At 38.5% G+C, this 22,638-nt stretch overlaps 3 protein-coding genes across 5 annotated transcripts; 1 reads left to right on the plus strand and 2 right to left on the minus strand.

The window, feature by feature from the left end:
* The first annotated feature begins 10,229 nt into the window (after positions 1–10,229).
* On the plus strand, positions 10,230–13,614 carry LOC143368390 (uncharacterized). The gene is made up of 6 exons (XM_076811069.1): positions 10,230–10,403; positions 11,078–11,564; positions 11,620–11,924; positions 12,008–12,230; positions 12,608–12,888; positions 12,964–13,614. Exons 1-6 carry the CDS (start codon positions 10,377–10,379, stop codon positions 13,117–13,119), a joined length of 1,479 nt encoding a protein of 492 aa, XP_076667184.1. The 5' UTR covers positions 10,230–10,376; the 3' UTR covers positions 13,120–13,614.
* LOC143368386 (integrin alpha-PS4) lies at positions 13,178–17,787 on the minus strand. Its single transcript, XM_076811059.1, has 10 exons — positions 17,185–17,787; positions 16,725–17,103; positions 16,260–16,555; positions 15,683–16,142; positions 15,454–15,596; positions 14,933–15,382; positions 14,704–14,867; positions 14,140–14,627; positions 13,766–14,055; positions 13,178–13,693 (listed from the first exon to the last, which is right to left on the minus strand). Exons 1-10 carry the CDS (start codon positions 17,614–17,616, stop codon positions 13,640–13,642), a joined length of 3,156 nt encoding a protein of 1,051 aa, XP_076667174.1. The 5' UTR covers positions 17,617–17,787; the 3' UTR covers positions 13,178–13,639.
* Positions 17,788–17,936: 149 nt separating this feature from the next.
* Positions 17,937–22,619, minus strand: LOC143368387 (uncharacterized). Of its 3 annotated transcripts, none has more exons than XM_076811061.1 (8): positions 22,483–22,619; positions 21,837–22,124; positions 21,414–21,594; positions 21,051–21,320; positions 20,748–20,974; positions 20,003–20,217; positions 19,671–19,935; positions 17,937–19,565 (listed from the first exon to the last, which is right to left on the minus strand). In XM_076811061.1, exons 2-8 carry the CDS (start codon positions 22,030–22,032, stop codon positions 18,580–18,582), a joined length of 2,340 nt encoding a protein of 779 aa, XP_076667176.1. In that variant the 5' UTR covers positions 22,033–22,124; positions 22,483–22,619; the 3' UTR covers positions 17,937–18,579. The 3 variants fall into 3 exon arrangements, with proteins under 3 accessions (XP_076667176.1, XP_076667175.1, XP_076667177.1); XM_076811060.1 differs by having other exon boundaries at positions 22,479–22,618; XM_076811062.1 differs by having other exon boundaries at positions 21,837–22,118; positions 22,479–22,616.
* Between the last annotated feature and the right edge of the window lie 19 nt (positions 22,620–22,638).

A 22,638-nucleotide genomic window follows, 5' to 3' on the forward strand; every position in this document is an offset into this window, starting at 1 on the left:
CGGAGGGCTGAAAAGAGTACATATTAGGAACCACCACCACCACCATCACTGTTCCGTACCGCCTTTGCCACCACTACCATAACCTTCCGCGTTGTATTGTCATGTTTTTGCCGTACTGCTCGGGCATATGCAAGTAGGTATGTATTTCTGGCGAGCAGAACAGAAAGGGCTGGGAACTATTCCTTGCCGTGGGCGTTCGGAGGGGGAGGAGGGCAAAAGGGACAGTTGCAAAAAAATATAGCAACGAAAAAACAACCCTGGCAATGACATCGACGAATCGGATTTAATTAAAAATTTAAAACCTAAATTTAGAAATATTCTCTTTTTTAATATAAACTTAACAAACATCAGATTTTAATAATAAGCTATTTTTTCTCAAAAGTCAGGGGGCAGGGGCAAAAGGAACAGTTAAAATTTAAAACCGAAATTTACAAATATTCACTTTTTTTAGTATAAACTTAATAAAGGTCAGTTTTTAAAAATAAGTTATTTTTTCTCCAAAGCCGTGGGGTGAGGCAACTGTCCCTTTTGCCGCTATTTTTTCTCAAAAGCCAGGGGGGCAGGGGCAAAAGGAACAGTTAAAATTTAAAATCGAAATTTACAAATATTCACTTTTTTAGTATAAACTTAATAAAGATCAGTTTTTAAAAATAAGCCATTTTTTTCTCCAAAACCGTGGGGTGAGGCAACTGTCCCTTTTGCCGCCATTTTTTCTCAAAAGCCAGGGGGGCAGGGGCAAAAGGAACAGTTAAAATTTAAAATCGAAATTTACAAATATTCACTTTTTTAGTATAAACTTAATAAAGATCAGTTTTTAAAAATAATCCATTTTTTCTCAAAAGCCAGGGGGGAGCGGCAAAAGGGACATATTACTTTTATAAATTTCAGGTTCAGAGTACCTATATGAGAAGCATGGATTTTATTTGGGACATGCAGCCCACGTTTAAGTGCAACCCCAATTTGGAATTCAACAGGCAGCAGCCATGAAAGGATGTAAATTTCCAGTAAAGATCTTAGATCGTTTGAACATTCTATCATCTACGGGCAATTTGAAGTTTCGAGATTTCGTTGAACGTTGTTGTGGTAAAAATTATTCTAGCAGCAAAAGAATTCATACGGGATTGTTTAACTGAGCACGATGAAATTTTTTATTACTTTATAGTACTTTGTAGCGATTTTATTTTCCAATATTTCGTAGAACTGCGATTTCCAGAAATTCCGTATTCTCGTATTTGATTAAACTATTAAATTAATTCACTTATACAACTTCATGAATTAGTTCTAAGCAATTTCCTCTAGTTTTAATGTTTTCTTTCAAAGCACGTTCCAACCGTAACGAGAAATAATTTCCATGTTAATTAACAGTTATATATATATATATATATATATATATATATATATATATATATATATATATATATATAAAATTTATATATATATATACCCCAGAAAAATATTTAAAAGTGGCATTTAAACAAAGCCTACGTAGAAGAAATGTGAAATATATGTAAGGTACCTAGTTCTGTAATATTCAAATTATGTAATATATCTTTTGAAACCAGTTGCATTTAACAAGGGAAGATCCCGACCCCAAAAATTCAAAAAATTCTGAAACTTTGAATATCTAAGAAATTTGATTACAACGCAATTTTTACTCGATGCCCGAATTGACTCTACGGGGGTGTAATTGACCCCTGATAATCCGGTTATTTTCCGATTTTGTGTTATACCTCATGAAGTGTAAAATACTTATTTACAAAATGATACATCTAATTATAACAAGTAACTTTTAAAAGAATTGTCTTGAAACTTTTTTTCCATCTCTTAGAGTTCGCGAGGTATAACACAAAATCTGGGCAGCAAACAAAAATTGCGTTGTAATCAGGAGGATTACATCCTACATATTCACAAAGTTTCAGAATTTTCTGATTTTCCAGGATCGGGATCTTCCCCTGTAGGCGATTCACTACTCGCCATTAGATCAAAGAATTTGACATAAGCATAAACAACCCGATATAAATAATATAAATAAATGACTCTGACCCAATTGTTTTTCTGCCAGCGAAACTATCCATCCGCCTGTAATTCCCCAATATCCAAACGGAAAAGGCGTAAATTTACTGCGACGTCCAAACATTACCAGAAGTATATGAACTTTCAGCTATTGCATAATTCTTGCAGGCCAAACGTTTCGTCGCGAGCATAACAAACGTTCGCGCAAGATTCTCGCATGGCAGGCTATACACTCGCTGGTTACAGGGAGCCGTAAATGCCCCAAATAACTCGGAAGAATAATAAATAGTTATCCACATCGTGTCCGTACTACCAGCTCCGAAAATAAAGCGAAATAATAGGTATGTATCAGTACGCGGGATAGGTAAACGTATCAAGGCACAAGTAGTTGGAAAACACTTGTTTGTATCCTCGGATGCTGCCAGAGTACGTATTATAATTCTGGCGACGTTCCGCAGTAATGTCCTTTTTCCTAAACATTCAGAAATGTTTTATCAGCCGCGAGATTGCTCCCATCGCTCTTGGAAATATTAAATATAAAAGATCCCCCGCTCACAGCTGACAATCGGCCTCGAGCCTATTCACGTTTTAACATGGATCTCGCGCTCACGTGCACACTTTTACTATTCAGCTGCCGAGGACCCTACAACCAGGAATACGTGCTTCTCGGTACGAATGCTTAAACGCACGGCCATTCGTACGAAACGGCGCACGAGAACCCGTACACAAAAGCTGCAGGCCGAAATTAGATGCCAGCATTCGCATCGGCTTCCTGGCTGAAACGTCGAAAAGGGTGGATTGGACATTAGTGGTTTGTTAAGTTTGATTTCCAGGGAGAAGTCCTTTATCTTAGTCGGTGTGGAGATGGTGGCGATGGTAGCATCGCTGGGGATCATTGAGGATCGTTTTCTCGAATTATTTTGACATTTGGGGAAGGTAGACACCTGCATCGATATATAAAGATATATAGAGCAGAAAGTGTATGTCTGTCGCCTAAAAACTTTCGAACGGTAAACTCTGGGGTCGCGAAATGTGTCCCAGCTCATTATGCCTAGCTAATCCAGATGAATGTGACCATTTTCACAAAAAAAAATAAAAAAATAAAAAAATGTTATAAAAGTAGAATCTAAATTTTGGGCGAAGCCGAGTTGTAAAGCTGGTAGATAATAAGAATAAGAAAAATTTCTAATAATAAATAAATAATTTTTTTTTTATGAAATCAGAATCTAAAGCGAAGCCGAGTAGTGAAGCTAGGGTAGTATCAATTCGAGACACACTAGGGGAATTTAGAGTAATTGGGGAGGATTCTATGATTGAATCACTTTGTCGTTCAGTGAATGCGGATGTTTTTCACTTATATGAATTCAATGCGGCAAGAAAATTTCTTCATTTTATTGGTGCATTTTGGGAAACGATAGCATTTGCTCTACTCGAAATAATTGAGGAGGATCGTTTTTTCGAATCACTTTGTCGTTTAAGCTGGACTGTTACACTGATATACCGTAAACTGGGGGAACTTTGGCATGTTTTTGGAACATTTTGCTATATAATATAAAAATTAGCATTTTTGCATTTGCTTTATGTATGCATGAAATGCATAGGAATTTTTTTTCTTCTTTAATACATGTTAAGGGGAGGTTCCGGTCTAAAAGTCGATTTTTTTTTATTTCATTTTTCGAATAAATAAAATACTCTTCATCCTACAAGTTAAATTCAGTTTGTTCAAATCGCCAAGAAACGCGATCTCTCAACGATTTTTTGGCAGCGTAGTGACGTTTTTTTAATCGAGTATCGTGAAACCAAATACCGTGGCAATTAAACCAAAACTTAATTCTCTACCTTGTGATTCAGCAGACCGATATCAAAAGCACGCCAAAATTGGGACGCAACAATGTCAATAAAATTCACCAAAAAATTTGAATAAATCCATAACTCCACGTTTCAGTGCTAAATCTAATTATCTGACTGAAATAAAAAAAAGTCTCGATAGACTTAGCCCAAAAGCAAGTATATGGAACTTCGAATCTAATCGATTCCTCGAGCAAACAGAAGGTTCCCAAAAAGACAATGAAGCCAGAAAATTCAATGAAAGAAAACTTCTGGGAGCCAGCGTCCAACCGAATGGCCATTATTTTGATCTACTACGCGCGTGTAATCCTATCCGAAGTGCATGCAGCCCTGCAGAGAATGAATTAATTACACTAATTTACAAATTGAACAGTGAGTAACCCTGGTATTCTTAGCTGCTAAACATAAGTCCGCCAAGGTTCTTTCATTTATTGCAATGGCTCCCATCCGCCGGTGAGATTCCCACTCGTGCTTTGCTTGCACATCGCGTGAGGGTTGCAGCGAAATCATAAGATACGCAAATACAGCGTACAGATAGTTTGTACGAAATATAGTCGCCGTTATCATGGCGAGAAGTTCTATCTGCGAATGTGTGTCGCGGACGATCGAGCACGTTGCAGGCGGACTGTGGCAGACACCTGGATTCGTAGGGACGGCACGTGTGTCTGCGTGCGCAAAGCCGTTGCGGAGGGCCTCCTATAAGAAAGCATTGAAAGCCTTGCGAAGAAGGGTCCGTTCACGTTGCTTATTGATCTTGTCGCTGAGTCCTTGCTTTGCTTCAGTCCTGTGCCCACCGATGTCCTCGAGGGAAAAAATATTTCGATACTCCTCGTCGATGCGTCGTTCCAAGGAAATACATAATTATGCAATGTTCGTAATCTGGCGCGCCAGTGTATTAATTCGAGAATTGAAACGCAGCAGCTGCTAGGTCCTCGTTAAAATTCTCGTAGGGCCTATCCGTGGGCAGATAATAGTAGCGATATTTATTTCCCTTTTATTTTGTAGCGGGTGGAATGAAATTACCGATATAAAAAATGTAGTAAATTAAAATAGCAAATAAGCTAACTTTTCTTATATTCATGTGTTAAAATTTATAGTTTCCGTTGTAAAGTTAAAAGTGTACGAATATTTATTAGGCGTATATTTTCATAAAAAATATGGATACATCTTTTCTTTCTTGAAATTTATTCCAGATTGTTCTAAGTATATATATATAATTTTATTCCAGATTGTTCTAAGTATATATAATTATATAAGTATATAATAAAAAAAAATTAAGGTTTACAATACTGTTGGGACCTACCAAGTGCCTGAAATTTGAAAAAAAAAGAAACTACAGTGAGTGTACAAAATATTCCTACAGCAGCCAATTTCAATAAAAACTTTGTTAAACTTATATATATATAATTACAACAATCTGGAATAAATTTCAAAAAAGAAAAGATGTATCCATATTTTTTATGAAAATATACGCCTAATAAATATTCGTACACTTTTAACTTTACAACGGGAACTATAAATTTTAACACATGAATATAAGAAAAGTTAACTTATTTGCTATTTTAATTTACTACATTTTATATATATATATATATATATATAATAGTTCAACAAAGTTTTTATTGAAATTGGCTTCTGTAAGAATATTTTGTACACTCACTGTAGTTTCTATTTTTTTTTTCAAATTTCAGGCACTTGGTAGGTCCCAACAGTATTGTAAACCTTAACCACAGTAGGCTAATAGACAATACTGACCTGAGAAATACTTTATTATTTAAATGGTTAGTAAATTATTTATTCACTTGGTTATCAAATTACTAATCGTAGGGGAACCTAAGAAACAGTAGCTGAGTCTTTGGAAAGACTCCCGACCGTCGGGAAATCCTTATTGATCCTAGAAGCCAGTTGTTTGCGATGAACCTGGCAAGGACATTCGTGGTAACGAATTATATGCTCGCTCTGGTAGTTCGCTGGAATAAGTAGAATGCCTGCCGATTGTTCAACTACCCGCATGGCTTTTTTGCTGTGCCTCAACTATTGCTGTTTTAGCTCTCTGTCGATTAGCATATACCTGCCTAATAGCGGTGGAACAAAATGTTGGCAGAAAGAATTTGAATAAATTACACTGTTCAACAGCCACCTGAATTTATAGCATTCGGTAGCCGTTTCTTATAAATTTTTGCGCGCTGATTACGAATTTGCAAACCGTTATTCGCCGTCACCTTCGATTTTCGAGAAATTTGATTTTGAAAAAAATACCAACTTTCAACTTTGGATATTTTTTTCGTTCGAACAGTAATAGTTATTCAGTTGCTTGTTACGTCAAATTATTCTACGAACTCTCCCGAATATTAAATATTTTTAATTTTTCCATATATCTGTTTTATTTAAAAAACTAAGAGTCTAGGAGAAAATGTAACTACTCCTGGCAAAATATGCGGCGTCGACAGTTTAATTCTGCCGGGAATTAAATGAAAATCGGTTTGCTTTACGTTGCGGATAAAACCATACGTTTTTAAAAATAAATAAATAGCTGAATAACATTTCCGATCAACTGATTTGCGAATTCGTTTACAGAAATTGGTCAAAAGGATCGTAGACGTCGATGCAGGAACTGGCCCCGATTGGATTGTATAATAGTATCGTTTATATTTTACTTATTATGGGTGCGCCGCTGCCTATCCCTTTACACGCTCCACATGCTTTTTATAATGACACACCCTGTATATGTGGACCCTGAAATGATCGCGTAAAAGTTACAACTTGCGGCCGCAATAATACATCTGCTTGTAATTCGTATTGGACATTCGATCGATTTTAGTTTCTCATGTGGAGTAAGGGAAGATGAGTGTAAAAATTCTCTTATTTACAATTACTGTAAAATTAACATTACGTTCTTAAAACTTCACTCATTTTGGGTTGAAAAATTGTGGGAACAGGGTTAAAAGGAATAAACGAAAATCGTTAATATGATTGGTAAAAATTTATGCTTCTTTGCATTAATATAGCGGTGCTCTTTCACCACTTTTATTTAATAAAAAAATCATCTCGATTCGACAACATTGAAATTCTAATATCTGACGCTACTTTTTCTGAAAATGTTTTACAACAGATCTTGGATATTCTGTAATTTTGTAACTACCCTTGGGCCCCCTATACTTCCAGTCCGCTTTCGTTCAAAAATCGACTTCCCTCTTTTAATGTATAGTATCCGCAAAGATATAGCGAGGTCGTAAAAGTGGTAGCCAGTGTCTGTTTACATGTTTCGAGAGTCGGAACGAGCGAACGGATCTATGGAGAGATAAGGGGCTCGGGCCTCACTCAGGCCCGGCCTCAGGGCTCGGGGCACGTGGCCTGAGACTCAATTCCTACTAATATTCTCAGAATAGTATATCGCGTACTGCCCTGGGGGCTGGGGCCTCAAAGACCGCCGCTGTTCGGGTGTTTAATTTAAACACCTCCCTATATCTTTGTGGATACTATAAATCAGCTAATAAAAAAATATTGTCGCATTATATGAATTTCCTCGGGGGTATCAAAGGGAGAAGAAGAAGGAGCAGAGTGGATGCGTAGGATTCTGGGAAAAGGAGAAGAAAAGAAGCCCAAGATGAAGGAAGAAGTCAAAACGAAAGTACAATTTTTAGTTACAGTCCCCGAAACACGCGCACAACGCGTGTAATCCCATTTTCAGGCCGAAAAGCAAAAATAAATCTATTTATTACTATTATGAATTTCCTCATTGTTTACATATGTGAAGAAAGTGAACTAACGATTTGTTTGCAGACCATGAAATGTGTAATGATTGCTTGTTTCTAAATTGTTTATAGAAAATGAATAATCGACACGCGAATACTAGTTTAAACGAATATGTCCGCCCGCAGGAATTTTTTCCACGCTTCATCCGCGATTTTATCGATTTACATGGATCAGATCCAACGACTATTAAACTTGCTCCTGCTCAATTGTTTACTTTCCACCGCGCCAGGGAAACTCTCTTCGGCGGCGGACTGTTGTATCTCAATGGACGGTTTATTTAGTTTCCTGTAGTGTTAAACAATGCACGAACGAAAATGAGCGTGGGCGCTAATACCCGCACGCTAGACTGTAGCCATTCCACCAATTAATTGCGCAACCTTTAAGAGATAATTCCAATGGAGCCACTTTATGCCGCACCGCTCTCCGTGAAAGTGGAAATATTCTCTTTGCCGTTCATCTCGTGAAACGTAGTGAATCGAGCAACAAAAATTGAGAAATTAAATTCAATAACGGATCTGCGACAAAAACGCTACGATTATTATTTGATTAACTACACACGTTATTCTTATTCTACTCGATGATCAAAGGGTCGAAACTTATAATTACTCTTAGGAGAAAAACGAAGATCAATGGGTAATTAATTCAGTAAAATTGAGAGACAAAAAATGATACATTTTATTACTTGTGATTTAAGAAAATCGCAGTTACCGAGTTATTTTTATTTTCAGTCAAATGTCTATCTATTTAATAAAGGCTAATCTATTTAATTGAGATAAGCAACTGGTGTTTGTTAGGCTTAATTTATTTACCGGGGCAGGATAGGTACACAAATTATAATGTGCTGTCGCAAGTTCGAGTAGCATTCAGCAATTCGTGTAGCATGAGAAAAAAAATTAAAAGCAACTTCAAAATAATAAAAATGCACTAACAAGTAAAAAATAATTTTTTCCCTTATTTAGTTTTCGACTCTCATATTTTTTAAGTCGACGCCAGATTTACACAGTACAAATGATGAGGCGCCGACTTAAAAAATATGAGAGTCATAGATTAAATAAGGGAAAAGATTATTTTTTACTTTTTAGTGCATTTTTATTATTTTGAAGTCGGTTTTAATTTTTAATTTTTTTTTTATTTTTAACTTTTTAGTGTTATATATATATATATATATATATATAGGGTCGTATCTATAACCTCCTAAAAGAAAAAATATCTAACTGTACCTGTCCTTCTATTATTAGTATTTTTATAATTATAACAAAAATTAAACGATTAAACACTCACCATCAGTTCGATCCAACGAGTCGAGCTTCCCTGGACTCGAACGGTTCGAATAATCGTAGAGCTCCGTAATTTCTATACACAATACATAACCGATACGTGCCCCTGTGAAAGTTGCGCAGCTTATCAGTCGCGTATACTCGTGCACTCTGCGTCACGTTATCCCCAGCCCTATAATTGGTTCACCGCCACGTGTATCCGATCCACTTTGAAAATGGTGAAATGTCATTGGTTCCTTCCCCGCGGGTTCGGTAAATTTCAGATGGCGCGTTTCCCGCGCTACACTTTCACGTCATTGCGGCGAGGAATTTGAAAATACGTGCGCAGACGCACTGCCGCGCATCTCGAACCGCGTCACGTTTGTCATCTTTGCTTGGAGAGTTAATGACAGAAATAATCTTCTTATTTTATTTAATAACATTTCCCGAATTTACATCGTTTCTTTTGCTACGAAATTTAATTAATGAAATAAAGCATTGTGTGTGCCGCATTGCAGTTCAGGCTGGAAACCAGTACCTGGGCACTCCCACCGTAGCCGGCTATAAGCTTCTATTCCTTGATTATATTAACCGTAGTGCCGCACCGGGAACGTCAGCACTCTAAATAGAAATGCTTCAAGCATAGGTAGATAATAATACTTTATAGATGGGTATCTTTCTATAAAGAAAGATTTTAGTGGGTCAGCATGTAGCGCTACAATCGTCAAGGATTGAAGTAGAACGAGAGCGGGAAATCCAATTTGAATTTGGTTCTGAACGGTTCGTGCGCGATACTCACAGTGACTGACAACTCGTGTTTGGGATATGACCACTCATTTTCTATCTTTCATATGAACAAACTAAAAGCAAAATATAGAAAATGCGTGATCATATCCAGAACACTAGTCGCCAGTCACCAAGTGTCCCGAAAATGAACGCGTGATAATGCATCACAGAATTTTACATAGGTAATAAATTAATATATTTAAAATTAGGAAGTACTGATGTCTCATTTATTATAGTACTAAATATTGTTACCAAAATCTTTCACGATATGCTATATGTGTATGTGACGCTCCTTTATATGTATGTACACGCACGTAATAAATAACTAAAAACCAAGTATAGACTAATTATTAATGAACAAAATTTAGGGTACATAATATTGTATAAAAACAGACAATATATATAATATTGTCAGCGACAAAGTGGTTCCGACTTTTTGACTATAACGCTGGGTAGTTATGGCAACGATCATAGACTAGGCATATAAGTATGCATTCAACGGCGAAAAGCGCGATACTAGCACCAACATAATCGAGGAGCAGAAGCTTGTGGTTGCTCACAGATTCTGGTGGGAGAGCCCATGTCCTGCGAAGCCGCGGGTCGTCTTCCTATGCGCAGTAGCCAGCAGTAGCGTTTGCTCATGTTTGCCTCATTCTGATCCTGTATTGGAATACAAATTGTGTCAGTCCCCGTAGAACGTAAAATCGAGTATAAAATATGTCATCTGATCCAGTATTAAATCCTGTAAGTACCATTCCTGCTGTATCTTCAATCATACCATTGCTTTAATTGCTTTAGCAGTGTCATGCAGATGATTGTCATTGATCCATGACGTATCTGGCATCCGCAGTGCTGCGATAGCATACGATAGTCGCAACGAAACATGGTTTATCGATCTACAACGTCTTAGATCTTATTAGTTTAGCTTTATCGTATATATTCTGCGGGAGTTCTCCGTAATGGGAATTTAGTAGAATTATAAAATGCTTTTTGAAGTTGTAAAATGACTTTAATCGGCGTTTGTAGATGCTGCGTAACGTGCAAAATACTGGGAAATATAGCGTATCATATTATTTTAAATTTTACGTACCTCTGCTTCTTCTAAACACAATTTAGAAGGAAAACTCGAGATGATGGATTTATTTGTAGTTTTATGCAGGGCCGGCGCGAGGCGGGTTCAGCTAGTTCCCGGAACCCGGCCCCACGCTTTAAACGGCCCCGCGCTCCACGAAAAGCACATCGTAAATTATATATTATAGCATATGCATAGATATTATTATAAAATTTTAAAGTACATATAAATGCTTTTTGTCGGCCCGCACGATTTTGGAACCCGGCCCCGCAAAAGTTCACGCCGGCCCTGGTTTTCCGGTAGTTGAAGATGAATGTTGCATTAAGAAGCTTCCACCTTTTAACAGGAAATCCCCTATGTGGGGGTCGTCGAAGGTGGCTTGGTACCTGGGAAAATGGTAAAGATTCAAGGGAAAGCTCTACCGGATGCTGTACGTTTCGCCGTCAATTACCAATTAGGGCCTACGTTAAATCCGAGGGATGACATAGCCATCCATGTTTCGCCACGTTTCTCGGAAGGATTTATTACCAGGAATAATATAGTATCGGGAGCTTGGGGCGCAGAAGAGAACGAGGGTCCTATGTGGATTCAACCTGGAGAAGAATTTGAGATGATGCTTCTGTGCGATCACGCGTGTTACAAAATCGCCATTAATGGCAGACACTTTACAGAGTTTCCGCATAGACTACCATATCAGAGAGTTACACATTTGGTTATTGACGGCGATGTCGAAGTGAATTCTATTTCGTACGAGATCGTACCTGTCGATCCGCCGCGTTCTCCGAGAGCTGCGCCTACGCCGGACGTACCTGCAGCGAACTTTGGACCACCAGGTAATTCGGTAGGTAGGTTTATAAGTAGTATTAGATATTAATTGTCTCGCTGTAGCACCAGGTGGGTTGTACCCAACGATAGGACCGCAAGCGCCACCGGGTGGATATGGTCCACCGCCTCCAGCTGGTTATGGTCCTCCGCCTCCGGGTGGATACGGCCCTCCGCCTCCTGGTGGATACGGTCCCCCGCCTGACGCATACGGAGGACCTGGATACCAACCAGGAGCATATGGATATCAACCAGGATATCAAAAGCCAGAGGAAGCAGATGTATTTGGCAATTGCTTGGGAAAACTTGGTGTGGCATTAGGAGGATTAGTTGCGGCAGGAGGCATAGCATCTGCTGCGCATGCTATGAATGTATGTAAATTTGATAACAAAGAATGTTTGATATTTTAATTTACAAAAGTATGTTGGTATCTGAGATTTGTTACAATTTGCAGAAAAAGAAAGACGAGGATGGTGAAAAAGACCATGAAAAATCGGATGTTTCCAAGTCGAAAACGGAGAGCGAGGGAGGTTTGGGAAACCTCGGCTCGATTGGCGCAGCATTAGCGAGCACCTTAGTAACCAATGCTTTATCAAACAATTCGCACGCACAACAGGGCTATCCCCCTCAAGAATCAGGTGGCGGCGGCGTGTTAGGCTCGATTCTTGGAGCATTAGGTATCATAATTGTATGATTTCCCATTTACACATCTCAAATCCCATTAGTTCATGGAATAAGCTTCGTTGCCGAAACACTTAATGCTGTATTAAAGCACACCGTTATAACAGAGTAATTTTGTCATTATGAATCATGACTCGAACTAAGAAAGTTTATAATGGAATGTGGGAATGACTGCATAGATGACATCATCTGTTAGAAACTATCTTTGTCTTGAAGGTTTTAGTAGGAACTGGCGAGTAGTAGACAGTTTCAGTAAATTTAAGGTTCTGTTGAAATTAATTATCCTGCAATATGTAATAGATTTAACTAAATTATCATACTCGCACACTTCGCAATTTCAATAAATTGAATATGTACATACATGTTAAACAAGGCAGCGGTGGTAGTCCTGCACCACCACAGCATCCTCCAAGTCAACCAAGTGACCCGTTGTCGGGAGCTTTAGGATCGATTATTGGTGGTGTTTTCGGAGGTGGTGGAAACCAGCAACCGGCGTATCAACCTTCAGGAGGTTACGGAAATTATCAACCATCCGGTGGCTACTCCAGCCAGCAGCCAAGTTCAGGATCAGATCTTCTGTCTGGAATAGGTTCTGCCCTTGGTTCCTCTTTCTTCAGCTCTGCTTTAGAAGGTCTTGGCAAGCATGGTAAAGATGTAAGTGTAAAGTATTCCATGATATGCAAAGCTATAAACATCGTACTCTGATCGCGGTAATTTTTGTTTATACAGAAGCCCCACGAGGAGAATCGTCCAGCGCCTTCGCCAGCTTACACGCCAAATACTCCGCCATCAGCGCAGCCGCCTCCACATGCTGACAGTCCTCCTTCGTCGGGAAATAAATTATCTGCGGACGAAATCTCAAAAGGCCTAGGTTTGGATGATTAATGTAAGTTCAGATAAAAATCCATACTAAAGAATACATACAATGAATGTTTTATACGTGTTTATTGTTGTATGATAACAAACTGCGCTATATTATCGTACATCTCGGCAGCTAAAGTGTTACAAATATATGCACGTTTTGTTAGAATTGTCTGATGTAAAAAGGCAGTTGATCGAATTTTCAACATAGGGCGTTTAAATGAGGAAAACATGAAAGTATAGTACAAGCTACGCGAATCTCATATTAAACCAGTTGCTACTGGTATTTCGCTTTTACTGAGTGAAGGTTACAAACAGAACGAAATAGAATATTTATTATTGTAAGGCTTTTGCAAGATTTATAACCAAGTTGATGCTTTCTAAGATTTATTATATTCTTATAAACACGCCGGTGGTCTTCGGAAAACATATGCCTTATATATGTCGATAGAACGCCGAGTATTTTGTTATTTATTCTATTTACATAGTATGTAAAGAATAAAAGAATGTATACAGGAATATTTTTCTATTAGTAAACCTGCTCTTAGTCAACAACTTCCCTTGACGAATTTGTTTCCAACGTGATCCTATGTTCTTCCTGTAACATAATAAATCTGCTACACATCTGCGTATGTAGGATATAACGCTTCTTTATTTACAGGAAACTTACATTTGTTTCAGATATCAAAGCTTTTAGTTCCTCCTTTTTCTTTCGATTAAAGAATCCAAGCTTAATCAGTCCCAGAACTAACAAAATTAGCAATAGGATTCCAAGAACAATTGATAAAACTATTGTCGCAGTAGCAACTGTCTCCGTTATTGGCGATCCCAAAAACATTGTAGCTACAATAGTAGTACTATTTGGTTTGTAACCAAGTTTTGAAATGATAGTTGATTGTGCAATGTCGACACTCCCGTTGGATACAAAATATATAATGTCTCTTCCTTCGACCATATTCGCTGTAATAAATAATTAAAAGATTATGAGTTTTTCTAAGCCAAATTCAAGGAATTAAACATACAAGGGAAATATAAAGACTTTACGTTTAAAGTTTGAGAAGTAGATGTCCAATATGAATGAAAGTTTGGCAACAGTCGAAGAACTTATAAAGGGACCCAGTTCACACTTGATACGTGTGCACTTTATATCAGCATTCGTACAATTAATGTACACCGTTCTATTTTCAGGAGGCAAATTTATCGACAAATTAGTTCCCATTGAAAATTGTTCCTGTACGTTCAGCTCAGAATGAGTAGAATGATTTTGGGACTCGCTAATTAAATAAGTTGAGGGTGTGCAATCAAATTGCTGTCCGTCCATATAACCAATTGTTTCGTTGATATTAATAATTTGTATATCGCCGGTAGAATGTTTCCAGTATGTTGGGATGCTAATTGTCAGTATAACTTCATCAACTGGACTGGCGCCAAATTTTTGAACTTCATACATATGCTGGAATTGAAGGCTACTCAATTTTGCTTCTTCATCTTCGTGATGGAGAAAATACGAATACAAGTCATCTCGTGCTTTCCTAATACGCATGTATGTGAAAAATAAGTACAAGCATTAACGTTACCGATCAATAGCGAATAAATGGTAATACTGACCCTGCGATTATTATATTAGCATCAACATCAAAGTATATGGTTAAATTATGTCCCCTATGGAATGAATTCTTTTCTTCGCTTTGCGTAGTAAAAGTCGTCCATAGCATTACATCATGTACGTCAAATCGAACTTTCCTCATATCCAATTCCAGCTCTAATGTTTTCTGATGAAAAACCGCGATTATTTCATTTCATCGTGTTTCATAAAACGTCTTTTCATATAACTTACATTCTTCCTAAGTGGATTCCCGAAATCACAAATTACTTCTAAGGTATTATATATCAGAGAGCTTTCCATGCACGAAGGTGGTAAACTTGCAAGAGATAATATTTCTGGGATATATAGATGCGTTTTAGCCTGATACGCCGGTTCACCACTATTAGAAGCGTTTATTATAAATTTCACACTGGATGTAGATCCAATAATGTATCTGTTATCCAACTTTAAATTCGTAGACAGCGTCACTTTAACATCTGACGTACAAATATTATCGTCGCCACAGTCTACAGCAAATGGCAATTTTATTAAATATTCGCTTTTGGAAAGAAGTTTATTTACGATTGCACAGGATGTACAAAAAAGTTTCCAATCTGTGCTTTTCTTATTAGTTTGTGAATCTTCCTCCAAAATAACCGATATAGATATTTCGAGTGGATCTATCACATTTTGAATATTCTCCTAGAGGTATCAATCATATACGTTATAACAGCTTATCTCGGGAAGATCACCACGTTCTTAAAATACTTTACCTTCAGATGTATCTCAAGTTGGCTGCACGAGTCTTTAGATACGTACAAAGTTTCAGGAAGCTTGTAAATATTATCAGCGCCTTTCTCCGCGTGATAGAAAGCTCTACCGTACATGGGATCAATTTTCAACAACTTAACAATTCCTAAATAAAACCTATCTTGTTAAACACGTTTATATTCATTAATATACATACATACTTATGTCGTAAGATTTTAATTGTACACTTACGAATATGCGTAGGCGCATTTATACCATTATAGAATGTACACGAATCAATGACGAAGGATGTAGAATTTCTCAGTAACCTTTTCTTATCCTTATAAATCAACCTTGTTGATATTGTTATAACTGGCTTAGATTTTATCAAAACTACTTGCTCGGACAGATAAGCTCCAACAGCGATATCAGGGTATTTATCGCTGTTCACGTCGCGAGCATCTGAAATTGAAATTCCAAATCCACGAACGTTCTTTCCAAATTGGCTGCCAATTATCCTTTGGCTATAATGTTTAAGTAATCCATCGCTGTTCCCATTAAAAATATATATTGCACCAGTTTGCTCTTCGTATGGTGCGCCAACAGCAATGTCAGCGTAACCATCGTAATCAATGTCTCCAAGGCAAGTTACAACAGAACCGAATCTACTTCCAAATATTTCCCCATCGACTGATCGATGCTCAAAACTTGCCTAGAATTAATGCGTGGTGATGAGTGTATGCTTTAAGCGATAAATTAAAATTAACTACGCATCCGTGTAACTCACGACTGAATTTCTCTCAATGCTTATATTACATATAGTACATACAGTATGCGAAGCGGTAAAGATATATATGCGACCCTCGTCCATATCTTTTGCCCATTGTGGAGCTCCAACAATTAATTCATCTTTACCATCTCCATTAAGGTCGCACGATGTTACAGAAGCACCAAAATATTCGCCATGCTGATTACCAGATACTTTCTTTATCCCTTCTAGCTTTTTGTTGTTGCCAGAAAATCTACGCACTAACACATTTCCATACATATTCTGAGCTCTCGGAGCACTAGAAGCAAACCACAATTCTCCTTGCTTAAAGTAACAACCAGATGTTACTGCATACCCTAAACGAAGTATCATAAATTATACTTTTCTTTTCAAGCTATTCGTCATACCTCATATATTAATTTTGTATTAATAATTACACAATTTACTTTTTATTATATAAGTGTATGTATGTCTGGTAAACTTTATGTATACCGAATTTTCTAAAATTACAGACGTGATATTTACCAAAATATTCGTAGGAATAAATTTTCCGTTCGTCTTTAATCGAAGGAATTATTTGTTGCATGTTGCCATTGAGCGATGTTTCTAACAAGATCGAGCCTTTCCAATTGTATACACCAGGACTCCCTAAGACAAGATAGCGCTGAAATTCATTGGATGTTATGTGCACGGAGAAACCAATTTCAGCCATTCCCAAATTATAAATTTTCCTTCCGTCTGGGGTGGTAGTAATTTGTGTGTTATTCAGGTTTGTTAAAATTGTATGTTGATCTGTTCTTTCAAATGCTTCAACGCCGTTGAGTACTGTCCAGTAACAGATACCATTCATGTACCAGTTGTATGTTTCTCGAGTTACATTACTTTTCCATCGTGGTCCACAAACCTATTTATGATTAGAAATGTACAATCAGAATGAGGATATAAAAGAAAATTAATAAAAGTATAACATAAAATCTGAACATACCACAATCATGGGATCAGTTCTATTTTCTATGGCAATTGTTGCGCCAATCCATGCATTATCCTTAATCTGATATATGTCATCATAGCTCTGCAATTTCCAGTCATTCCCAGTATCATCGATAATCCATTCCTTACAAGTATCATTTATTGGGCACTGATATACAGCCCCTGGTTCAATTACACTTTTTAACGTGCTTGAATTTGCTCTGGGGGCTCCGACAAGTAATACAGAATCTTCACCACTTGCGTAAAGTGCTACGGAATATCCAAAGTAACTTCCGCGTTTATGATTCAAAGTTGTGGGTACATCGAACACTTTAACATTATTAACATCCAAATTGTATGCCAGTAGACTGCATCTTAAAATTATGTATGTAAAACTAGACAAACAAATATTAAATTTAATTGACAATGGTATATTTGAGTACGACATTTTAAATAGTTGATGGTAATGAAACTACAAGCCAGAGAATACTACATGTATCGGTTCTAGGATGTTTCAAAGACTAAGGAGGTTTCGCCCATCATTACAGGAAGGAAGTGTGTATCTACAGACCACAATGAGATCATATACATAAGAATTGGTTCCTATTTGGATTTTATATTCCTGGAATTCCTATGGACTGAGAAATTTAAATTTTGATCGCGGCGATAGATTTTATTTGCTTTATAAATTAATATCGAAGTATAAATGAAGGATTAAATAATGCAATATTCTTAACTTGTCTTCAAAGCTGAACATATAAAAAAAAATGTATATCAATTTATTATTTTATTATTTTCCATCACACTTACAAACCATATCAACAATACGCATTAGCTGAGTCGCATTATTATAGCTAATGTAACATTAATTTATCTATAATTCTCGGCGGTATTTTGTTGTAGTTTCGATTACATATGATTTAATGGTCATACCCAAACATGTTTACGTGTTGCAATGATGAATCGAGTCTTTCGAAATTATTAAATTGTCGGCCGTTAGTAATTTTAAAGATCCAAGACCATCAAATATATAACTTTTTGTGTGAATTATAAAATACTTGATTTCAGATTAGGTGGCAATCAAGATTATTAAATACGGTGGAAACACATTTATCTCTGATAATTTGAAATATTACTCTGGAGCAGTCTTGTATCGCGAGAGATTCAAATAAAACGGCTATGAAGGTTTCTTGTATTATAAGAAATTCCGATAAAACATTTATCCTCGTAAGGGCCCTTATGATCAACAAGAGCACCCATAAAGATAACAGAAAAATAATAAAACCTAAAAGAAGATAGAAAAGAAAACCGACCATATTTGCGTGTGATCAAACTTAGTATTATAAAAATATACTTCAAGGAATCACAGATTAATTATGTACAAAGGGAAAGGTGTGAAGGTAGCAGGAGTTTAATCGGAAGAATCAGTTGTAGTTGAAATGGTTTGTGATAAAGGCGTCGGTCGGGTACGAAAGCTCCTTCTTGCTACGTCCACTTTTTTTCTAAAAAACTCTAAATTTTTCAGTTTCTGTTCATGATCGGAACTCTCCGCGTCGTTCTGCTCTTTCTGTACTTGTTCACCGTTCTTTTCTACCGTAGATACTCCCGATGTAATACCACTGTCAGGTGTTGAAGGAACTTTGCACGAGTCATTCACAGGCGTCGAAGGTCCGTCCTCTTCAACTTTAGCCGCGCTGCCGCCATTTAAATAAATCTTCCAGTCCGGCTTCTCCTCCTCTGTGTCGTAATCAACCTTCGACCGTTTGGTTTTGCTTTTGCTACTATCACTTCTCCAGCTATTTTTACACTTCCCGTGCTTCCTTCTATGAATCTCCGCCGACGTATCGGAATCGGCTTTCGAATGTTTTCGCTTACCAGAATTATCGTTATCCTCTGAACTGCTGCTGCTGTAACTCGAATGTTTCGTATCGCTCTCAATGGTATTCGCGACGTATCGCGATCTTCTCGAAATCACACCGGAACTAGTACTTGGCTGAGTTGTGTCAACAGGTTGTTCGTCACTATCGGAGTCACTCTTAATTTGTAACCCAGCACAATTTCTTCTGGCCCTACTTCTTATCCCGGAAATCTTAAGGTGCCTCCTCTTTACACCCCTCAATTTCGATTTCGATTCTGACCGACATTTAACTTGTGCATTCTCCCCGTCACTAGCGGAGCCCGAAGCGGACGGACCAGGTGCCGCGGTAGAAGTATTATTTAATGGTGCGCCGCAGTCCATAGCTGCGAGTCTCATGAGTTTCTCTCTGCGATTTGCTATCAGCCGCGTTATGCGATTCGGAGTCTCCAAAGGTCTTTGGGGAACTACTCCTCCGGAGGATCTGTGAGAGGTTATTGTCAAAATATTTAACATCAGCTGGCGATCGGAGTTTGTAGAATCTGTAAGGAAGGAGAGCGTTAACGTTCCATTTAAGTATAGGCGACAATGTTTCCCTTATTAACTCGGTATCGTTATATCTTAAAAATTGGACATAAGAAGGGTACCATCGGATTCTATTGTACTATCGGCATAGTCGGGTGGAGGATAGTGATCGGAATCACTAGCTGGCTCTGATGTCATGTATTCAGAACTCCAACCCTCGATCTCGCGCTGTACCAAAGAATCAAAGAATGCCATCATCCTTGGATCCTCGCTAGTCGATTGGTGGCTGTAATCGTGTGTCATGAATTGGCCGCTACGTAATACCAATCCGATGTATTCGTCATGTGTAAATACTCTGCGTTGCCTTTCTTGATTACCAGCGTCTCTCTACAAATAGAAATATATAAGAAACCATAGAATCCACTGCTAATCGTGTGAATTATTCTGCTATTACCTTCAATTCACCTAAACAATTGTGTCCAAGAGAAAACGGACTCCAAATCTTGATAATCTTCTCAACCCCGGATGAAGCAAAAATACAACTAGCTTGGTTGTACCGCACTTGATTAACAATGGATCTGTGGCCATGTAACACCATATGCGCAGAATATACCCATCGCACACCCTCGGAAGGAATTTTCCACATGTATAAATTAAAGTCATCCGAACCTTAAAACAGTAAGCTGAATTACGCATATGAACGCTAGCGGTACACTTAAAGCTATTCGTACAAGGTGTTTTAAGACTACAGGCAGAAACTTAACCGAATAATAATATTTACAGGAAGTGCTAAGTCTTAACAAACATGAGTCCATAAGCTCTATCCTACAGTCGAACTGCCATTTTCACAGTCGCTTACATGTCCATACGCAACAAGATAACACGATAAGGAGTATGTACTTTCGATTGCTTAGAGAAACTACGATTATTCCAAATAAATTTGCATAACTGAGAATGCAAACAAAATTAGTAAGGCACAGCAAGACCTATCAATCATTTCGAAGTCTCCAGTTAGTTGTCGACACACGGAACTCATGAAATAGCATTTAATTTAGGCTGTCTGTGGTCATAAGAAGAATTATGGTTTATCGCACAGAAAACTGAATGTCCGAAGAACAATTAGTTTACAAACCCATGTTTACTAGAAATCTCTGTTTCATTTCTCCACAAGCTCCATCTGTTATAATATTAATACTCACCGGAAAGAACATATTCGTCGTTATCTCCAGCAAAACAACACGATTTCATTGTACAACTATTATAATACCCGGAATGGTCGAATTGACATAAGTGAGTAGAGGAATCCACTGCGTAAAGCACAGGCGGTAATCTCCTCCTCAAAGCTAGTAATCTATTCCCCGCTGCGTTAAACCTAACATTCATACAACTCTGCTCCGAACTTCCATTCCCATAACGTAGCACAGGTCTGTAAAGAAGGAAACAGATTACTACACACGTTCTATTTACGCACTTTAATAAACCGTTTCATGGTAAACGCTTACTCCAAAGGCTTTCGCGCGTCCCACAGGCTGACGCCTTCCTTGGCGTTGGCGGTAGCGAGCATCTTGGGCTCCATGGGATTAAACATTACAGAGTGGAAAGCAGTTTTGTACTGTGCTAAACAGAAGTTCTCTATAGCACTGGATCTGCGTATATCGTAGATTAAGACTCTTCCGTCGTCGCAGGCGCTAGCGAATACGTTGTCGTTATGCGGATGGATCGACAAGCCGTAAACGGGTTTCTCGTGCAGGAAAAAATTCACGACGTCGCCCCTGAAACGTCCGAAGAAGCGTTTAATTACGAGGATGAATTACGTTTAATTAGGAGTCAGATACGAGGTCGATTTGGAAGAGAAGTATCCATACGTTCGTAGATCGTGAACAATCACTTGGTCGTCGTTCCCCGCGGAAAATATTTTGGTTTTACTGCTGTCGTAGCCCAGGCAAAAGATGTTGCTAATATGTTGAGCTTTCATCACTGCAGGCTTGCCCACACCTCGTATCGCCTGCTCCACTTTCCACAAAAGTACCCTTCTGTCATCGCCACCTGTCAGATTTAATGGATCGAGTAATATCGCACTGCGTACGCCGGTCTTGTTAGTTCATTCAGTGTATTACAGAGAGATGCGAATTTAAGGGATGAGAGAGTGAATTGTTAGTGTCGCGATGTTGCAAAATAATTCATAACATTAGACGGTATGAATTTTCCGTCGAACTTCGGTCATCGAAGTCCACGGGCATAGTGCCGTGCGAAACGAAATAAAGTCGTGCGTATTATTAATATCTCACCGGAGACGAGGAGATCTCCTTGATTCGAGAATTCGATTGCATTAACGCATCCATAATGGGACAGTAGATCTCTCCGGAATAGATTCTCGGAGGTGTCGAATCTGGAGTTAACGAGACGTTTGCAGTGGTCGACTTTGTCGTCGATCTGCCGCGCGACCAGGCACGAGAGCGGATTGCTGACGGAAGGACGAGCCATTTCTCCTTTACGAATACTGCGATATGCGCTCTGGAACGGACAGAACCGTCTTCTTCACCTCTCGTCCCTTTCTTCTTCCATGTATCCTGCAACTGAGGCCCGTGTTCTCTTGTTCGTTTAGAGTTCTGGTCCTCCGTGCGACTCGAGATTGTAAACGCTATCTCGTGTTTTCCGATTAAGGGGGCCGGAGGGGGGGGGAGGCGGACGGTTGAGGAGAAAATCTAAGGGAGCAGAGAAGATCGTGGCGCAATCAGGCACACGGGACTGTTAGAAGCTACAACTATTATAAGTTCCGTCGTCGTGTGGCCGATCTTATATTTATTCTCTGACAGACGTGCCGCGAGTATACGCCTCACGAACTCACACACGGAAACATGGGGCCGCACGAGGCGCGTATCACGCACGAACGCACTGCCGCGACGCAGGCAAAGCGCGTAGGTACCTACATACACACAGGCGTGTTTCTGCCCACCCGAACGGATTGTCTTTTACTCGGGCACGATCAGCTGATCGCTATTCAGCGGCTCCACGTCGTGTTAGCTCTGTCGTTCTGTCTCCTTTGATCTCCCGCCGGAGCCTTTGCCACGAGCATCTCAGACACTGTAA

The sequence above is a fragment of the Andrena cerasifolii genome, chromosome 4, assembly GCF_050908995.1.
Source record: "Andrena cerasifolii isolate SP2316 chromosome 4, iyAndCera1_principal, whole genome shotgun sequence".
NCBI lineage: Eukaryota > Metazoa > Arthropoda > Insecta > Hymenoptera > Andrenidae > Andrena > Andrena cerasifolii.

Bases quoted from the DNA above. Each gene is read 5' to 3' on its own strand.
- LOC143368390 (XM_076811069.1), top strand. From the start codon at position 10,377: ATGTCATCTGATCCAGTATTAAATCCT. The intron at 10,404-11,077 runs GTAAGTACCATT...ACCTTTTAACAG, and splicing joins CTGATCCAGTATTAAATCCT to GAAATCCCCTATGTGGGGGT. The intron at 11,565-11,619 runs GTAATTCGGTAG...GTCTCGCTGTAG, and splicing joins AGCGAACTTTGGACCACCAG to CACCAGGTGGGTTGTACCCA.
- LOC143368386 (XM_076811059.1), bottom strand. From the start codon at position 17,616: ATGTCGTACTCAAATATACCATTGTCAATTAAATTTAATATTTGTTTG. The intron at 15,597-15,682 runs GTAAGTGTACAA...GGTTTTATTTAG, and splicing joins AAATGCGCCTACGCATATTC to GAATTGTTAAGTTGTTGAAA. The intron at 14,628-14,703 runs GTCAGTATTACC...CATGCGTATTAG, and splicing joins GCTAATATAATAATCGCAGG to GAAAGCACGAGATGACTTGT.
- LOC143368387 (XM_076811061.1), bottom strand. From the start codon at position 22,032: ATGGCTCGTCCTTCCGTCAGCAATCCGCTCTCGTGCCTGGTCGCGCGG. The intron at 20,218-20,747 runs GTGAGTATTAAT...TACTGTTTTAAG, and splicing joins CGACGAATATGTTCTTTCCG to GTTCGGATGACTTTAATTTA. The intron at 19,936-20,002 runs GTAATAGCAGAA...TTCTATTTGTAG, and splicing joins ATTGTTTAGGTGAATTGAAG to AGAGACGCTGGTAATCAAGA.